At 46.2% G+C, this 19,268-nt stretch overlaps 1 protein-coding gene across 2 annotated transcripts in view; it reads right to left on the bottom strand.

Moving 5' to 3' along the window:
* LOC119180669 (transcriptional regulator protein Pur-beta) overlaps positions 1–19,268 on the bottom strand; it is a 188,610-nt gene that overhangs the window by 24,072 nt on the left and 145,270 nt on the right. For both annotated transcript variants that reach the window (XM_037431789.2, XM_037431790.2), the window contains 3 exons: positions 18,852–18,970; positions 13,861–13,981; positions 5,457–5,563 (listed from right to left, as the gene is read on the bottom strand). In XM_037431789.2, coding sequence (XP_037287686.1) covers positions 5,457–5,563; positions 13,861–13,981; positions 18,852–18,970 — 347 coding nt within the window. The remainder of the gene's footprint in view (positions 1–5,456; positions 5,564–13,860; positions 13,982–18,851; positions 18,971–19,268) is intronic.

Below are 19,268 nucleotides of genomic sequence, written 5' to 3'. Positions count from 1 at the left end.
GATTCCCATTCGTGCTCCATTTACCAGACTGCCGATAGCGTCAGCGTTTGAGGTAAGCATGCAGGGTTTCCTTCGCACGATCAGAATTGGTTGGGCAGATTCGCAAGCTCAGTGTGTGACATGTGCGCTACCTTGTGCTGAACTTTATAGACTTAACAGCGACAGATTTCAGTGGCGGCATTGTCGTACGCGCAAAACCTGACGCTAGCGCTGGAAAGAATTGATAAACGCGGCCTCCAAAGGAGCGCTGGTCACTTGCTCATTCGTAGGCGCAGTCTTCCAATAACGAACGCTCTCTCAATCATGGGCTCAGTGGTGGTTAGCTGTTCCCAACATGGAAGTCCGATATTTTAACAGCGAGATTCATTTTGATAGATTGACATGTGGAGTTTAACGTCCCAAAACCACCATACGATTTTGAGAGACGCAGGCGCGACTCATTTTATGTTGTCGCATTTCATCGTTGCCTGCACATGGACACACGACCTCTCGCTCCAGCACCAGGACGCGAGTCCTACGGCACAATGCCAAATAAAAAGAAGTAGTAGTGCAGGCATGCACACGCCAAGCTTTGCTCGCCCCCATTTTCCCAATAAGGAAAGGCCTCCTTAAAAGGGCACTGATACAAAATTTCATGACCAAAATAGCCTGCCGAATCGAATTCCATGAACATGTATATACCGTATTTACTCGATTCTACTGCGCCCTCGATTATGACGCGCACCCGGTTTCCATGACGAAAAAAAAAAAAGTAAGACATCGATTGCAACGCGCACCCATTTTTCTCGTTGGCCCGCACAATCACACCACTCGGGAAAACGACTCCTTTTAAATATGAGGTACGGGGGAAGCTTGTGCCTATCTGACGTGCAACAGAGCATTGCCGTCACTCTAGTTTTACCATGGCCCGATGTCAGCACGCGAACTTGCTTTGCCCCCTTCTTCTCGCCAGTTGTGGTGCCAGGCATGTCGAAGTAAAGAGGCGTCTGGTCGGCATTTCCGATTTGTCCAAGCAGGTAGCCGTTGTTGTGCCGCAAGTTTAGGACGAACCTGTGAAAACTGTGAAGCTTTCCTTCGTACTCCTCCGGCAACTTTTGGCATATGCCCGTTCGCCTTCCGAGGGAAAAGCCTTTCCTCTTCATACAGTTAGTTAGCCAGCACCTGCTCGCTTTAAACTGGCTCGGCATTAGCCCCTTTTCTAAGGCTAACTGCATAGCCTGCACTTAGAGCAGTTCTGTCGTCACGAGCCGCTGTGCCGCTCGCTGCTCAAGCACATACTCGCCGAGCAGCTCTTCAATTTGCAGAAACCAACCCTTCTGTGGTCCACTGAAGCCTTTACGTGAATATTTGTTGTCGACAATATTCTGCTTTTGTTTCCGCCAATCCCGCACGCACATTTTGGGAACTCCGAACGACAGCGATGTGGCCAGATTTCCGTCCGTTTCGGCACACGCGATGACTTTTCTTTTAAAAGCGGCATCGTGGTGCACTCGTCGAGTTTTCAGAGTCGGCCCTTCCATGCCGTCGATGCTAATGCACTACCAGATGACGAACTCCTCAGCACACGTACGAAGTGCCGCACATGAGAAATACAGGCACAAATGACTGACGTGCCATGCCAACGCACGTAGGGCCATTTTGGAAATGCCGATAGCAATAGAATGACCGTATTCATTTTTTTTATCGTACTCGATTCTAACGCGCATGTGATTTATGAACTCGCTTAACCGGAAAAAAGGTGCGCGTTAGATTCGAGTAATCACCGTACCACGTGCGAAATAACGTGAAGGTATTTTACAGGAATTTGAAAGTTTTTATAGAGAATCAAGCAGTCCCCCTCAAAGGTGACCCACGGCGACCCCCTTACTTCCCCCAGATCACCACGCTGTAGTCAATACAAGAAGTTATGATAAGCTCAAAGCTGCTATTTTTTTCTCTTTGCTGTGTTTCCTCCAGCAGACTTCTACATGGCGGCTGCATGCGAGTTTGGGGCCACGGCGCACGCATTCAAAGTTTTATGTTTGGCGACACTGCTGTCCTGTTTCCTGTTAAAACGGACTTGTTGACGCACAATGTGAAGAAATGCGTCGCAGTTCTGTGTGCTGACGTGGCTGAGCGTTGCACCCGATGAGTAGTGATAGTTGCACCCGGCGGCTTGTCATTTTTGTTTGGAGCTCTCTCCAATCAAAAGTAAGCCCAATTGGTAATGAGGAGCCTGTACCTAATCATTTGACGTGCACTGAACCAAATGATGTGCTGTGTTATGACTAACAGGGCCCTGGTACCACATTGCTGCAAAAAAATGAGAGGTCATTATTGTGTGTCAGCGCCCTTTAACATTATTCGGCTGCCAGGCATGCCGACAGCTCTTTAAATCGGCTCGCACTCTCTGCCTTTCATTCTGGTCCACAAGCGTGCAGAGTGTTGAAACATCAGCGATAATGAAAAAATGCCTACGTGTGTTCCAATCTGAGCTACCCGCAAGCTAGGCTACACTGTATTTGAAATAAACCCTCTGTTACTTGTTTTAACGCAAGGAGATACGTGCTTTCCTTCAAGTGGCACCGACGCTCGTCCGAACAGCGACCCTCGTCAATGATTTTAAGGTAATCGAGTTTCTGCCTACCGCAATCATTGCCTGCTCACCGAAGAGCCCAAGCACGGAAACACTCAAGCTCAAGCGCAAAGCCCAGATATTGCAGTTAATGTTTCTTATCAATAACAATTGAACCAATGCTTGGTCCAGACGACTTTACAAAAGAGCAGCTCGGCCTCCTCAGTAAATCCCTCAATCACCCTTGCATTGACTGGATCGCTACTGACACTTGACGTCTTCCACTACTATTTACCAGGAAAGCTCAAGCAAAGTTTGAGCAGGTGGTGAACCGTAAGGATAGAGCCACAGCAACATATGCGGTGCTCACAACATCGTAGACATTCCTCTTCAAACCACTCCGATCTCAAAGACAAAAAAGTGGTTTCCTTCTCATTTTCACTACCCTTCCTGCAGGTGCAATCTTCTCCTTGTAACTCATTTCTTCCTGAATCACGCAAACAATGTCTCCGTTAAGCGTTGGGACTATTGGAATTCCGCGCTTTTTGGCTTCATACTCCCATCTTCACTTGAGACGTCAGGAACACACAAAGAGAGTGAAACCAATCAATCATGGGCTTATGTGTGAAAAGGCAGAACGGGCATGCGACCACACGGCAAAGCAGGGTCACAGACAGTTCGCTACTGATATTCCTTATTATGGACCAATCAAGCATTTATTTTCTTGAGACTTCATGTGAACAGACTGGTGGCACTCCAAATCGTGCCAAGAAGACGAAATGCTAGAATGTCACGCTCATGCTTTGTGTTGTCGGCGGTTGTTTAGGGACCCTTTAAAAATCACCAAACTGGTACACCACTGGCTATGCCAGTCGAACCCATGCTATGCACATGCCAACTAACTCATTGTTCAACTTCTGTAAATTGACAATATAAAGTTTGCTCGCCAACTATCATTGTGGACACCTTATCCGGAAACAATTCAACGAGATGAGCAACATTGATGGCGGGCTCATTGACGTGGACAAGTTTGCCTATCTACGTTGGGTCTTGACTGACGATGTGGCACGGGCTATTGCAAGAATTCCATCAACTGCAAGCTGCTACTATGAAGCTTTGGACATTATAAAACAGTGCTTTGCCAATGAAGAGACAGAGTTCAGACTCACAAGCAGCAACTCATTTACATGCAACCAGTCGAATTCTCAAATGACCTTCGACGACTTCGCTGCCTCAATGACACTGTACAATGCCAGACAGGTGCCCTCGAGACTCTTAGTCCTGGCAGCTTCCTCAGCCCGCTCGACAGCCCAAAGTTGATCTTCAAGGGCAGAGTTTCACAATGCATTTTCCAAGCACACACACCAGTGATTGCTAGAGGCTGCATTCCCATCGCTATTTGTTATCCCTTGACATTTCCATATTGTCAACAGATGCGAGATCTCTACACTGGTGTGTCCGACCCCGATTTTACAAGTTCTGCAATGGTCCTCTTATCGCCGGGAACAATGCTAAAAAAAGCCATCAAAGAACAAATACTCTTAAACCTCATTATAACAAAGTTGCATCTTCCATGAAAATAACTTTGCTATATCCGAATATTCGTTATAAAGGTTTATTCCTAACACTGTATTTATTGCAAGACCATTTTTATTTACTTCGTTACAACAGGTATGTCATTATATCCAGGTTCGTTATATGTACGATGAAAAAGTACGATGAAAAAGATGTACGATGAAAAAGATGACGATTTGGATGATCGTTTTGTGCCACTGTTTCAGGGTGATGTGCCCACATTCTCTTCAGTAAACAAACTGTACTATCGCCTTTTGTATGTGCCTCTTCGCATAACATTATGTGCTCCTGAGTGGATCTAAAATCACAGTCCTGGCATTAATCTGTCTTGCTTATGTTAGAGTATATGAGGTACAAGATTGCAGCATTCAGATAAGTTCCAATCAGTAACTGCTGCCAGTCGACAGGCGTATTTAGCCACCACCTCAGCCAAAGTAAAAGTAAAAAAGCAGTTTGTCTTCATTTCTTGTCCGCTTTTTTTTCTTTGTCTATGTACGAATGCGAGCTGCCCCGAGTACTGTACCCCGTAGTACAATGCGCTAGAAGAGACCAAGAGCTTAAGTGTCACCAGAACTGATTTGACAGGCAAGGGCCCCTTTGCACCATGAATCTGACAATGTGTGCATTCATTAAAGCAAACTACACTTTTCTATAAAAATACCTTGAACAAGCTAATCACAGTTTGACCTATGCTGTAATCAAAAACTGCTGTGACAGTCCTCAAAAAAAGTGGACACATTTTTTTTTTTTTTTTTTGCAAAAAAAAGTAGCCACTGCAGCCCAGAGCTTTTTGAGATGCTGAGCAAATGTGCTGATGTCATCTTTTGTATGGCGCGTCATCTGCAACAACTGCACCGTTAAAGCGTGCACCGTTAAAGATACAGGACGCAGCTGTTTGTCATTATGGCAGATGTTGTAACCCAGCTGCGGAACTTTTATCGTCCCTAACTCAGTTGAACCTCAGGTAGATAAATAGCGCTGTCACAAGTCAGATCAGTCAGTGGTGGCAACCTTTCGCCGCAGCGCAGCGCAACTCTGCTGCAGCTGCCAAAGATGCCATAGTTCGTTACCACTTCAACACTTTCGAAGCGCTGGCGTAGCGAAGTAAGATAAACGTTTCTTTTGTGTATTCTAAGCCTCCTGCTGCAACAACCACTGAAAAAATTAGGAAACAGTTGACAATAACGTCCGTCCTTGGCAATCACAAAGTTTTACCGAATTGAAAAACTACTTAATCATCCCTTTAAGCCGGCAGGAGAGCCAGTAGCATGGAATGTTGCACACACAAAAGTGGTGTCTTTGAGAAACCCCTTGGCAAGCCACTCACCTCTGAGATACGCATGTAGATGCCTCGGGTATTCTGCCCAATGTCGAAATAAAACGTCTTGTTTTCTACACGCATGTGGCGCCCTTCAGGTAGTTCTCCTTTGAAAGCTGCGAGAGAGAATAAACAACAGAAACCCAGATCACTACTGGCTTTGATAGTGCAGCAGCACATGTAGATGACCTATGGTCGAGTCCTTACACGTGTGCAAACACAGATCGCAAAACGGGGACAAATAAAAATCAAGCATTTCTGGGCGCCACCCATCTTTGACGCAAATAGTCAAAATAGATCGTCTGCGGCTCGGAGATGTAACAATCGTGTCACTGGCGTAGCAGAGAGAGGGACTCGACATTGCCTCCCACAATCATATTTTCTTTGTATGTGCATATACAGTCGAACCCCGCTACAACGAAACTGACAGGGCACGAAAAAAATTTCACTGAAGCGAAAATTTCATTGTTGTGAAACCGAAAAAAATATAGCTGATCTGAGCTAGCGAAACAAAGGAATGTTTATTCTCAAAATTCAAAAAAATGTCCGCTGCTTTCTATTCTTTCCCAGCAGTGTCACCACATGATTTTCACCCATGCATAGTGAGGCCATGGTGAAAAGCATGCTGAAACAACGCCTAAAACTGCTTTTGTGAACGAACCGAATAGTTGCATTAACACCTTAACACCAGCAGCTGTCCGTCGTCAAAAGTATCTGACAACGCCGAGACGGAGGCAGGGTATCGTGGAGCGGCGACTTTTGCATTATTCTATGCCATTCTTATCATCCATCACTCGCGGCTAGCTGATTTTGTTGATAATACGGGCAAACAGCCACTCTGATTAGTTACCACACTGGCCAAACCCGCACATAATGATAAGCATTGGAATTGGAAAAGGCATGGTGCCGCGGTTGCACCCAGCAGCTGCAACAGTTTATTCCTTCCTCCAAGAGCTGCGAGAAGGAAACCATGCACTGAGCGATTGATCTTCAGCTCTGGATCGTCTGCGGCTCAAAAGCAAGCCAGTGGCAAAACAAAAGCAAGGCAGTCTCATTGCCATCGCTATCGAGCAATGGCGGCGCTCATGCTTGCTGAATGACGGCAGTATAGCGGTGGCTTCTGGTGGTGCCAATGTGTGTTTCAGACTTCGTTGACGCATTTTCAGGCTCTGAAAATGCATCTAAATGTTAAAGATTGGGTTTACAGCACAGCAACAAGTATCTGAGCCTGGAATCATATCATAAAATTTCGTTAGAAGAAAAAGTGTTTGTTGTGGCGACAATATTTACGCATTGACTCCTATGGACGGCTGACGAGGAATCGTGAATTTTTTGTTGTAGCAGAAATTTCAATCAAACGGCATTCGTTTTAGTGGAATTCTACTGTTCATGTACAAACACAAATGCACACGTAAACCCACGTAAAGTATAGTTTAACTGCCCCCTTCAAAAATTTCCGGCTATGCTATTGAATGGCCTGCATGCCATAATAATTCACAAGCCATGAACAGTAAGTAAGGTCACACTGCTGTAAAGATGCCAAGAAAGAAATAGTTTTGAAATGAAAGCTTATTTTCAAAGCATTACCTACAGTATAGTGCAGAAATATATGCAGACGCCTTTGACAAAAGACGCAGTCGGCTAAAGAGAGTATGTGTCCTAAATTGAAGTTTAAAACAAAAGCAGACAACTTGGGACACAAGGTGATACCGCATTCTGCAAAACACAAGCGTAAACTTGTCAGCACGTGTGCCTCACAGGCGTGCATTCTTGTCACCAGCACGAGATATGCTGGCAGATATGCTCGATTTTGGTAGCACCATGACGCTATCATCTACAATACAAAGGTCATATACGTTCTCTTTCGTTTCAAATGTAGCAATCGCGTGCCTAGTCGAGAATGAGACTGAAGATTCTCGCAAGTTAATTACAGTGCCATTAGCTCGTAATAAATCCATGCCGATAATCAAGTCTCTTGAGCATTCCAGCAGCACAATAAAACTGGCGACATACGCGAAACCACGTATTCCGATTCTTGCTGTGCATATTCCAGTAGGGTCGACAAGGTGCCCTCCTGCTGTGCGAACTTGTGGTTCAGTCCGAGAAGTCAGCACTTTCTTCAGTATTTTAGAAAGTTCACTACTCATCACTGAATAATCTGCGCCTGTATCTAGCAGTCCGATGACTTTGTAGCCGTCAACGAACACACGCAAATCGGAAGCAACGTCACTATTGAAGCACCGGTTTCTGAGTCGGTCGTCATTCAGAGTCAGCAATGGAGGTTTTTTTGCAATAGTGTCGACAGCGGCCTTGCCTCGACAGGTTGCTGACTCTAGTTTTCCCGACGCAGGCTTGTGGAACGAGACCTTGGGGATCTTGCTGGAGGTCGGGGGCTAGGCGACCTATACGTCCCCGTTGTTGTTGCACAAGGTTGGTGTCGTTGAAAGCCACTTGAACATTGACGACCTGACAGGTATTTTTCAATTTCGAATGGACGTTCACCATTTCGTGGCCGAGGTGCATCGACAGGAAAACCACGTAGTTCTGCCTGGCGGTAGAGGCACGTTCGGTAGAGATGACCAGCCTCCCCACAGTGGTAACAAAGCGGTATCCTGTCAGGAGTGCGCCAAACATCGCTCTTCCTTAGTCTCTCCTCTGGCGTTGGCTGCAGGGCGCTCGGCGGCATCCGGTACTGCATAGGTGTAGCCGCCACGACGTCCACACATCCTGGAGGTCCTCATAGTAGCACATCGACATACATCATTCTCGTCTTCTGTTGTAGTGGCGGCTCTGGCTGTGCGTTGCTTGAAGGTTCACGTACCACCTGCCTGAGCTCCTTACGGATCACATCGGCTAGAGAGGAAATCATTGGAGTGTTCTGGTCAAGGCGCTGCTTCTGGAGCTCTTCTCACAAAACAGACCACACCGGCTCGCGTAGTGCTTCTATGCCGTTATTGAAGACTGGTGGCAACATGTCCAAGGAAGTGATGATCACATCCCAGTTGTATAACCTTGCTCGCTGTTGTAGCGTTCTTTCCATTGTAGTCACCTCGGAACGAAACTCGGCGACGGTGTGCGGCGGGCTTCAAATTAGTCCGGCAAAGAGTTCTTGCTTAACGCCTCGCATCAGATGACGCAGCTTCCTGTCTTCGCTCATATTTGAATCCGCTCGGCAGAATAGGCCAGACATGTGTTCCGCATACATGGCGACAGTTTCATTCTTTCGCTGATTTTTTGTCTGGAGCGCAGCTTCAGCTCTCTTTGCGGTCTGTGTTCGGGAAAGCAGCGAGCAGCTCCCGTCAAAAGCCATCTCACGACCGGAAGGTAGCTTCGTGGTTTTTGTACCGTGTTCGTGCGCTATCTTCCAGCGCGAAGCAAACACTTCCACGTTTGCGCTCTTCCCCATATCCGTTAGCCTTTGCGACACGTTCAAAGTGTTCAAGCCAGTCCTCTGCGTCCTCCTAACTTTCGCCGTGGAGAGGCTTTGGTAGCATTGGCTGGTTCACTACAATGTTGGCTGGAGTGACCTGAGCTGTCATGTCGGTTGCGTACCCGGTCACAGCCGTTGAGGTTCCAAGGGAAGTCGATAAAGGTGAAAATTCAGGACTCTCACCACATAGGCGTCGACTGCAGCGCTGATGAACAGGCGTCAGCTCGTTGGGTCCAAATCGCTGTGGTTCCGGACTGTGCTCAGTCACACGAGAAGGGCTTGGCATCGCACCCAGCACTTCCACCAGATTTGTAACGCACGGTTCAATGAACACTTTTAATAAGCTAACGTGGGCAGGGTGAACTTGAGCCCGAGAATAATAACACAGCTGGAACGAAATCTCCTGGTTGTCTCGAGCATTCACTTCTGCCTCTTCCTCCACGTTCTTCTTTTTTCCAACACGGGTCGCGCACAGCTGTGCCCCGCAGGCTCGTGTGTCGCAAAACATCTGGAGGGCACAAGTATCAGCTAGCGCGCGTAACTTTAAGTCACATTGTGTCAATATGTAGTTTGTTGTACCCCTTTTGCTGCACAGATTACACCCTACAGAGAGCAATGTGAATGATGTAACAGTAAGGCTAGCCCAGCTTACTGCTCCGGCAACAGATTCCTCTACTGAAATCTGCATTTGCAGAATCTTCATTATCCAAGTAAAAGATATTCCACTGTAGTCTCATTACCAAAACTCTATTAACAGGAACTGTACTATCCTGGCAGCAGAGACTTCGTTATATATTCACCATTAACAGAATCTCGGTTACTACAGCAACGGAGATTTGGAAAGTAATCATATGACATTCCAGCTGCCATGTTCCATGCATCAGTTGTGAAAAAAAAATCTCTGACAAAGCATTTTTCACATATTTTTTTCTTACACAAGCCGGCAAGCAGCAGCGTTAAGCATCACAAAAAAATTATCAGGGTAACCATGCTGCGAAATTCAAGCAAAATCAAAGCAGTGGTTAGCCTGATACTTGAAGTACGAGCGCGTGACTTTAACAGTGATTTAGTAAGGAAAGTACGAGCGCATACTGCCAACTGAAAACTTACTCTGAATGCATTGACACATGTATTGAAAGATAAATATGTTCTGTAGTAACATATAATGACAGAACGTAGCAATAAACATACAAGTGAGGATAAATAGAAAAATAACCACCTCGCCTGTTGATAAGGAGCTCGGGTTCTTGGAAAGGCTTTGGCAAGGTGCGGCACTTATTTTTTATTTCACAGCATTTGTATTTTCGCTGGATCTTATTGCGGAACATTCACCTGTTTACATATATAGGTCAGTGCTTTCTGAATATACCTCCAGCTGGTAGCACGCATTTGTTTTTGTCATCCTCCGTCTCTGTTAAAGTCACGCACTTATATTTTAAGTACCACGAACCACTGACTTGCCCTATCGGTTATATTGACAGTGGTCAGCTTCACTTTATAGTAACCTCTCCAGTTTTACGTGTCTAAGCCATGACACAATTATGAGGCATGCATCTGGTAAAGGGTCCTTGGTTATTTCAACCGCCTGAGGTTCTTTAACATTTCAACATCATGCAATATGTGGGCCTCCAGCATTTCACCTCCACTGAAATGAAACCCGTGTTTTATGGTTCACCAGCCGAGCACCGTAACTACCGAGCCACAGCGGCAAAGAACACTCCTGTTCTTTATTCATGTTTCAAAGCAGCGACGGCCCGAAAACACCTGTGCATTCTCTGAAGCCCACATTTCGGAAGGTGAACGCAAATTATCCACTCTGGTCTCACGGTAACCTCCTAACACTGAAACAAATCGAGGGCTGGGCTCGACGACATAAGTCCAGCCAGGGTAGTCGTGTTACGGTTAAGTCCAGCCAGGGTAGTCGTGTTACGGTTCTCATGTTGAATTTGAATGGCAGAGTCGGAGGAGCAAGCTTTTCTGCTTCTTTTGGAGCAAGTGTACTCCAGTGGCAAAGCGAGGGAGGGAGTCGAGTGTTCAAACGATGGTGGCCAGCATGGGAAAATTGGCAAATCGTACAGCATTGCTTTCACTGCTCTATAGCAAGCATTCCGACTCTGAGAACTCCAGAGAACAAGTGATTCATCAGATAATGACAGTGACACCAAAACTGTCACGTACGAGAAGGAATTTGACAGAATTCAACAGCGGAATAGAATTACTAGATGCAAAATATTCTGAGCGACTAGACCACTTCCACTTTTTCCTTGCTCCCATGCTTGCTATGGAGGCAAGGATTTGGAGGCATTGCTCTGCGCCAGGGTCGAGCGCTCGCTCACAGAATCCATTGACTGTTCCAACTCTGCCGCTGAAATTCCACATCAGGTACGCTTCTAAATGGCGTAATTGCCTCCATGCCATGAAAATGTTATCGTTATAACCTTTAATTGCTATAAGGGTTGCACAAAAAAAGCAAAAAGTAGGGAAAGCTGGCTGCTCTCAGAAAACTATATCAAACTGGATATATACGAGGTCTGTTAGAAAAGTATTCAGTTTTTTTTTTTTTTTTAACTTTCGCGAGCACGCGTGAATTTTTTCCCACCTGCCAATAGCGTCAGTTTCTGGGGTGCAGCGTTTGAGTGAGGTAGTGCACAGTGCTTTGGCCGGTTTTCCATTGCAAGAAATATGACGGACTGACTGGAGCAGTGCTACTGCATCGAATTTCGCCAGAAACTAAGGGAGAGCCAAGTGGAAACCACTCAAAAGAACAAGATGGCTTTCGGTGACGTCGCTATGAGTTTCACACAGGTTAAGGAGTGGTACAACCAGTTTAAAAATGGTCGCACATCGATGGAGAGTGATGCCATGCTCCGGTAAGCCATCAAAATACCAAAATGACCAGGTCATTGCCGAAGTAAACGCTGTGGTGATGCGGGACCGTTGTGTGACTATCCGGGAAATTGCGGAAAAGGTGGACATCAGCACTTTCTCTGCAAATTCCATTATGAGTGAAGATTCGGCCATGAAGAGTGTTGCGGCGAAATTCGTGCCAAAACTGCTCAAGGTAGAGCAAATGCAGTCTCACAGGACATGTTCAACTTCACAATCAGTGACCCTACCTTCACTAATACCATTATTACTGATGACGAGTCTTGCGTGTGCGGGTACGACCCAGAAACCAAATCCCAGTCGTCACAGTGGAAGCATTTCACGTCATAAAAAATAAATGCCCGCCAAGTGCGCAGCAACGTCAAAGTGATGCCGAGTGCTTTCTTTGACTCCCACTGTGTAGTGCACCACGAGTACGCACCACAGGGTCAAACAATCACCAAAGAGCACTACAGGGATGTCCTCCACCGCCTACGTGATACTGTGCGGTGCAAGAGACCTTAGTTGTGGTCAACGGGAAATTGGTCCATCCATGATGACTCCTGTAGTTCAACAGGCTCCTTACTCTCCTGATATGGCCCCCTGCGACTTCTGGCTGATTTCCAAACTCAAAAGGACATTGAAAAGAGAGTGCTTTCGGACAAGGGAGGACATTATGGCTGCAATGACTGCTGAGCTAAACTCCACTCCGAAAGTGGTCTTCTCAGAATGCTTACAACAATGGCAGCACCGCTGGGAGAAGTGTGTGGAGTGCCAAGGGCACTACTTTGAAGTGGATTAGGTTTCCAACACTCCAGTTATGCCAGTTTTTTTTTTCTTCCACCAAAGATTGCATACTTTTCTAACAGGCCTCCTATACCGACAGACATCTTGATAAGGATAAGAAAGCTGCTGATTTTTTTGACAAGCTTGAAAATTTGGATGCTTCCGTGAGATCGCCAAAAGCCCCAGAGAGCCACTAAGTGACAAGGCCTGAAGTTTCGGACTCTGAGACTGCAAAGTGTCAACTTTTTACACGAATTTCACGCCTGAAAGTAATTTAACAGCGCCGTATCGATTTTTATAAGCCAGCTTTGCTTCAATGTCATAGCGCTGCTCAGTGAAGCATAACAATAATCCATAGGGATGCTGGGGTACATAGGAGTTGTGGTAATGTGTTCAGCAGCTCAAATTCCTTGTTTTATTCTTTCCTTTCAAGGATTTCACGTTCCATGATCTCTCAGAATGGATACCCAACAGGCATAATTCATTGTTATAACTGATAGCGTGGCGTGCGGGCATTGCTGTAATTGGGTTACATTACCACAGAAAACATAGAAATGCCGATGCTGTAGCGACTTTTCATGGTTATAACCAACATATATTGTTAATAATGGTATTGTTATAAGTGGGCTTGAGTAGTTTTAGGGCGCTGGAGATGTGGTGACTAAAGTGAGGCTGTGCTAGGCGTCAGGAAAAGGCGTGTGGTAGACACGAGGTAATCAGCTGTGGGTATAAGAGCGGGGGTTTGCGTGCTAGCTGCTCTTTCCGAACACGAGCACTACTTCTTGTACACCCAAGAAATTCCTTCCCCGCGAAGAGTTAGCTTGGCATGAGAGCACGTCACTGCATCGACGGCTTTCACTGCGTGGAATTGGCTCATCTCTTTCAAGACGAAACTCTTAGATGCCTCATCAAATGCAAAAACTGACTGGCATTTCGCTTCGGCAGGTGTCGTCGGTGTCAAGACAAAAGATGCGAAAAATCACCGTCACGTCAAAATTATGCCACCGTGTGACAGCATCATGATGTCGCAAGTCGCTAAAATTTATAACATCATTATGACAAAGTAGCTGACTGGGCTAGTTGGTCGTGCATACTTGAGGTTAAGGGACGGGGAGCTCTGCTTCTTGAAGTGCAGTAATTGTTGATGCTCTTGGTGGTTTTTCATCTTTGCATCAGTTTTCCTGTGAGTTTTCTTCATTGCGGCTGTACATGAGTGCCAGGTGCACAGGCTCGGTTGAACGCAGTAAAGGCGAGACCACACTTACGAGGTAAGACGCGGCCGACACACAGATCACTACGACAAGCGTGTGAATACAAACGCGGGAAACTCACCTCCGTCGTCCGTGCCAAACTCTTCCAGTAAGTCCGTGAGCGCGTCGCGGAACTCGATCATACCCTGTGCGGGGATGGCGATCTGGGACCTAGGACCACCTCGTGCTATCGTCTGGGACACCTGCGGAGATTTTTTTTTTATTGTCAAGTTCATTTCCAAAGACTGTTGGACGACATCTCAGTCGTAACTGCATAGGGAACAACAACAGGCATGTACATGACAAAAAAAAATAGGACAAGGTAAGCAGGACAGGAATCATTGATGACATAATTATTACAGACAATATATTGGCTAAACAAGCATTATTTGTGATATTGAGAAAGTGATATCACCTACGGTATGAAAAAAAGAAATACTGCAAAATGCATTCTAAAGGAGGATGACAGCATTAGAAAAATACTGGCATATTATACTCTCCTAAAAGGTGTCTCGTGCATTCTTCAAAACTTTCAACGGCAGTTGAATGCAACCGAGATAGACGCTGGTAGACGACACCTCTCGTTTGCAATTTTTGAGAAAAAAAAATGCAACCATGCATTTCAAGATACACGTTTAGAGTTGAAAACTCAAGACTGCTTGAACTAACATTTCTGGTCTACCTGAAAACAAGGTCGAGTGTGGTCTCCATAATGAATCGTGATCATGATAACGAGAAATATTGGCTTAATAAAGAGTTTTCGGCATAGAGAGAGTTTAGTACAAGAGGCTCCTATTCTCAATCCGAGAGATTTACAAAAAGCACACAGGAGAGGTAACAAAATAAGTGAGTGCTGTCCAGTTTTAACTTCCATTTTATATAATGCCATGCAACACTATTAGCGCACCAAAACAAAAGTGACAGCACCAATCGGGAACATCCAACTCGCTCATCAAAGGTGAAAGCGTGCGCAGCCATTTCGTAAGCTACGAAATTTTGCCTCACCCATCCATCATATTCATTTGCCCTCTCGCCTCTACCTCATTCCTTGTATAAGAGTACACAGCGTGGGAAACATTTTCGGGACATAGAAGAAGCCATAGCTCAAATCATACTCCTCCTGAACTCTCAAAACGAACAGCTAAATACTGCAGCACTACAGGCTAGCCAGAAGAATGTATTTGCCAGCTCACTCCAGCCTGACTAGGGCAGAGGCAGTAACCCTCAGCCAGCCAGCCGCAAACGAACACCTGCATTCATGGTACACTACTGCGCCGCGTCTCACCAGTGTAGTACCCATACATAGTTACAGTGGCTGCTGCCGCATGCCGCCCTGTGCCTGCGTCCGTGCTCGTCATCACACTGAAGGTAAGACGCATTTTTGAAGAAAAATAAAAATAAATGCTCATGGCCATAACACGCTGATGAAGGGGCACCACATCTTCCGCACTCCTTGTCGTCCTTGCCACGCGGAGCTTACAGGTTGCTTGCGGGTACAAAAAGGAGAGAGAAAGCATTTGAAGCGTGCGGCCAACCCCTGAAACTGTGCTTGTAGTTGATGATTCTGAAGATTTTTGCGACAGTCAATTCATGAGGCAATGAGCTCTTTTAATGAAGCCATTCGACGATAACTCTGAAAAGTGTTGCAGGGCCTCTTTAACAAGTGCTCCTAGCTCACAAGATCAAGGCCTGTCATTTTGAATCACTGCCCTTTATAAATTCAATACTTTTTTTTTCTCGTTAGGGCTGCAGGTGTATTTCGAGAGATTTATGGCCATGCCTGTACAACTGGAAAAATTGCCAAAACTTCGACGTGTATTTCGAAAGATTTATGGCCATGCCTGTACAACTGGAAAAATTGCCAAAACTTCGAGAGTCTTCACTACAGACCGAGAGAGTTGGAAGGTATGCTTCTCGATATTACCAGCCACTGGCATAGGCGGTGTGAGTGTCGTCACTAGGCTTGCGCAAATAGTGAATGTTTGGTTTGAAGCAAATTCAAATCAAAAGGTGATTCAGTTCAAATCATTTAGAATCGAACTCGAATAGTATATTGTAGCAAATAAAGGAGGTAGAACGAATATGGGCACAAGCAACAGCCATCGCCGCTGGCTCGCTCAGTTGTTCAAATACCTTTGATGTAGCCAGACGTCCGGGTCCAGTTCTCTCCTCAGCATTTTCTACACTTTGTTCTAGTGCTAAAACCCACCAGATCGTCTGGTTGTCGACTCTCACCCAATGATCAACTCCACACCAAGCGCCCCTTTGTCCGAGCAGCCATCTTGCAACATATCTCAATGCGTGATACCCTGCTGAGAGGCTCCAGGAGGTACTCGCCCTAATCATAGCGAAGAACTCCAAGCTAATTTTTCTGGAGAATGAGATCCTAGCCCGCTTTCACTTTGAGGAGCTGGAAGTGGACCTGGCTACCACCAACAAGCACATGAAGAAAGTCATCTGCGCTGAAATGAGACTTCGCCGCGCAACCAAGCCCTCGCCCGACTTCTGGACTCGCCTCACTTCGACGTTCTAGCTGGCCACGACTTTTCTTTTGACCAGCCTCTCAATCCTTCTCACCTCAGTGTTGCGGCGGGCCGCGACTTTGCTTTCAACCAGCCTCACAACTTCTCTCCCATCAACATTGCAGCAGGCTGAGACTTCGCCTCCGACCGACCTCCCCACTCCAACGCCAACTACAACACCAACGAGTTTCGGGTGCACGGTGAAAGACCTGTAACTTTCTACGCGATTCATGGTGTTTCGATGCAAGGACTTGATCACAATGTACGCCGTGGAGAGGCCGATGGCCAAGGGAAACCCCAAGTGCACCATGCGCATCGACTACAGACTCTGTTTTCCACAGCCTGAGCTACAGCTTGCCAAAGCGGTCTTATTTCAGAAACCAAGAGAGCGAGAGCATGCACTGTTCATTGCACAGTACGGTGTGCCTCCAAGACTTGTCCCAGAAGCAACAGCAGGCAAAACTCTACTTCTCGCAATACATGTTCCTCAAGCCTGATCCTAGCAGTAGGATCTAGAGTTTGTCTTCCTTCAAGCCCAAGCAAGGCGTCGATCGGAACGGCGAGCAGCAGTACCACAACAAGCAGCACTCAACAAGGTACATGCACCCCATGAGTGTTTGACGCTGCCGAATACCACAAGAAGATGGCGCATAACACTAGAGACATGCGCTGAATCTACAATTGCTACACTGCACAGCTCCAGCACTGTGCCTCGTGCATCACGCAGGAAACCGGCGGAAACGCGGACTTTGGCAAAGTGGGGCACACAGTGGTAGACAAGTCGTCGGTAGACCCGGGAGATAATATCTCCTAATACGCAGCCATGGCTCAGAATCTTGCACCCAAAAATGTCAGCGCAATGTACGTTACCGTTCACAACGCCGCGCGGGATGAACACTACCAGCAACAGAGCACGTGGGTGAATAACTGCTGCCTGCGAACGCTGACGAGATTCCCGTACTTGGCGAGGTCACCGCCCGACGAAGCCAGGATGGTTCGGCATCGACCTCGTTGAGCAAGGAAGAAGAATCGTCATCGACCTTGGAGTCTTCATGCAGATCGAATGCACCTGCGAGCCTGGCACACACTCAGGACTACCTGGCACCTAAAGTGATCGAGCGGGACACGTTCGAGCAGGACCTGCAGAAGCTTGACATGAAACGCCAACAAGATCTTGAGCACCACGCGGATTACCAGGAAACCTTGCGAGTCTACAAGAGCAGGCTAAAGTCAGACTCTTTCTACGCGCAAAGGCCACCAGCACGAGTTTTTGCATTGTGTCATGGGGACCAGCAGCGCCAAGCAGGGAAGCAAGTGAAGCGGGTCACAGGATCAAAAGCTAACGATAACAAAAACGTTACTGTGAAGTCTTCTGGAGACCTGAGTGAGAACAGCCACCTCCCCAAGCTTGAACATTACAGGCAGCAGCTTCCATTGTTGCATGATAACCCCTGCTGACAGACTTGCTCAAAGTGTCCGCAACTTTGCTGGCTGTGGGAGTGTTGCAAATAAAGGCGGAAGAAGGGTTCTGGGCAAGAGCAACAGCCACGGGTGCTGGCTCGCTCAGTTGTTTTATTATCTTCGATGTAGCCAGACATTTATGTGCAGTTCTTCCCTTCCTGTTTGCTACAATATATATCATATATTATGAAGAAATATCAAAACATTTCTGATGACCCAACTAATCTCCACAATGTATTTTAAAATTGAAACAAGGCATATGCTGTAACGTTCACGGTGCTTGCCACATTCTACGTTGGGGCCTTCAGATGAGATCGGCATGCTTGCTATGTTATTTTGTTTTCTTCTTCTTTCCTGCCACCCTCCGATTAGCTGTGCAGCGTTGAAAAACACGTTGCAGAATGAATAAACTGGAATTTGTTTTCCAGGCACTGCATGCATCCATCTGTTCCTTGGGCTGGCGGTTGTCCAGCTGCCAAGTAAATAACAGTGCAAATGGCAATATTTTCGGTTCAAGGAAAGTGGGAACTACTTTAAACTGTAGCATGATTTGGCTTTTGGTAGAATGGAAGTGACAACCTGTAAAAAATGTTACATTTTACATTAACGCTACACTTCGAGCATATAAGGCAGCACAACAAACTTCAAAACTTAAAAAATGATGAATTGTTGAGGTGGTCATATATTCATTTAAACTTGAAGTGGGGCTCCATGACAGTGTGGATTTCACCTCGTATAGGTGCTTTCACAGCTTAGCAACCCTATGCTGCATTGAAACTATCTTTGCAGAAACATAAATGCAAACTAATGCTCACTTCAACAGGTGTTTTTATGGCTTAACATATCTCCACTGCAGCAAAACCACCTTTACAGGGACTACATGCAGACTAATATGCATTTATTCATTCATTTTGAATACTTTGAAATTTCTACAAACTTAAATTCAAATCAAAGTGAATCCGAATACCGTAATATTTGCCAGATATTCGCACAAGCCTAGTCATCACACCTCGAATCGATTGTATGCGTATAAACGGACCATCACACGCTCAGAAAAGGTTTTTTGGCTGGTGGCACCAGCCGAACTCACCCTTAAAAATCGCCCCCTGGAGTTTTCCTTGAGATCCAGGTAGTAGCGCCTATTGTCCTTAATCATTATCTCACTTTTCAACTTGCCATCCTCAGGCAGGTTCTCTGGATTGGGGGGACCTGCAAGACAAACACAGCTGCAATGACTCTTGCCAATCGGAAACTCGAGACATGTACAATGCTCGCAGATTCAAACGCGACAACAAAACTCTCTGCACAACAACTGGTATCTCTCAAAACAGCCACATTATATGGCGACGAATCTGGTCTCTAGAGGTAATATTGGCTCTGATCTATGCATTAGAGTCAAAATTGTGTCGACATGACCTAAAATGAAGAAGGTGGACACGGAAGTATGTGCATTACTTAGCCCTAAATTGTCCCACTTCAATCCGCATGTACTGTACACTGCGCTCAC

This window comes from Rhipicephalus microplus, chromosome 10, assembly GCF_043290135.1.
Source record: "Rhipicephalus microplus isolate Deutch F79 chromosome 10, USDA_Rmic, whole genome shotgun sequence".
In the NCBI taxonomy this organism is placed as follows: Eukaryota; Metazoa; Arthropoda; class Arachnida; order Ixodida; family Ixodidae; genus Rhipicephalus; species Rhipicephalus microplus.
The sequence above is the reverse complement of the archived record's forward strand: the minus strand, read 5'-3'. Positions and strand labels throughout refer to the sequence as shown.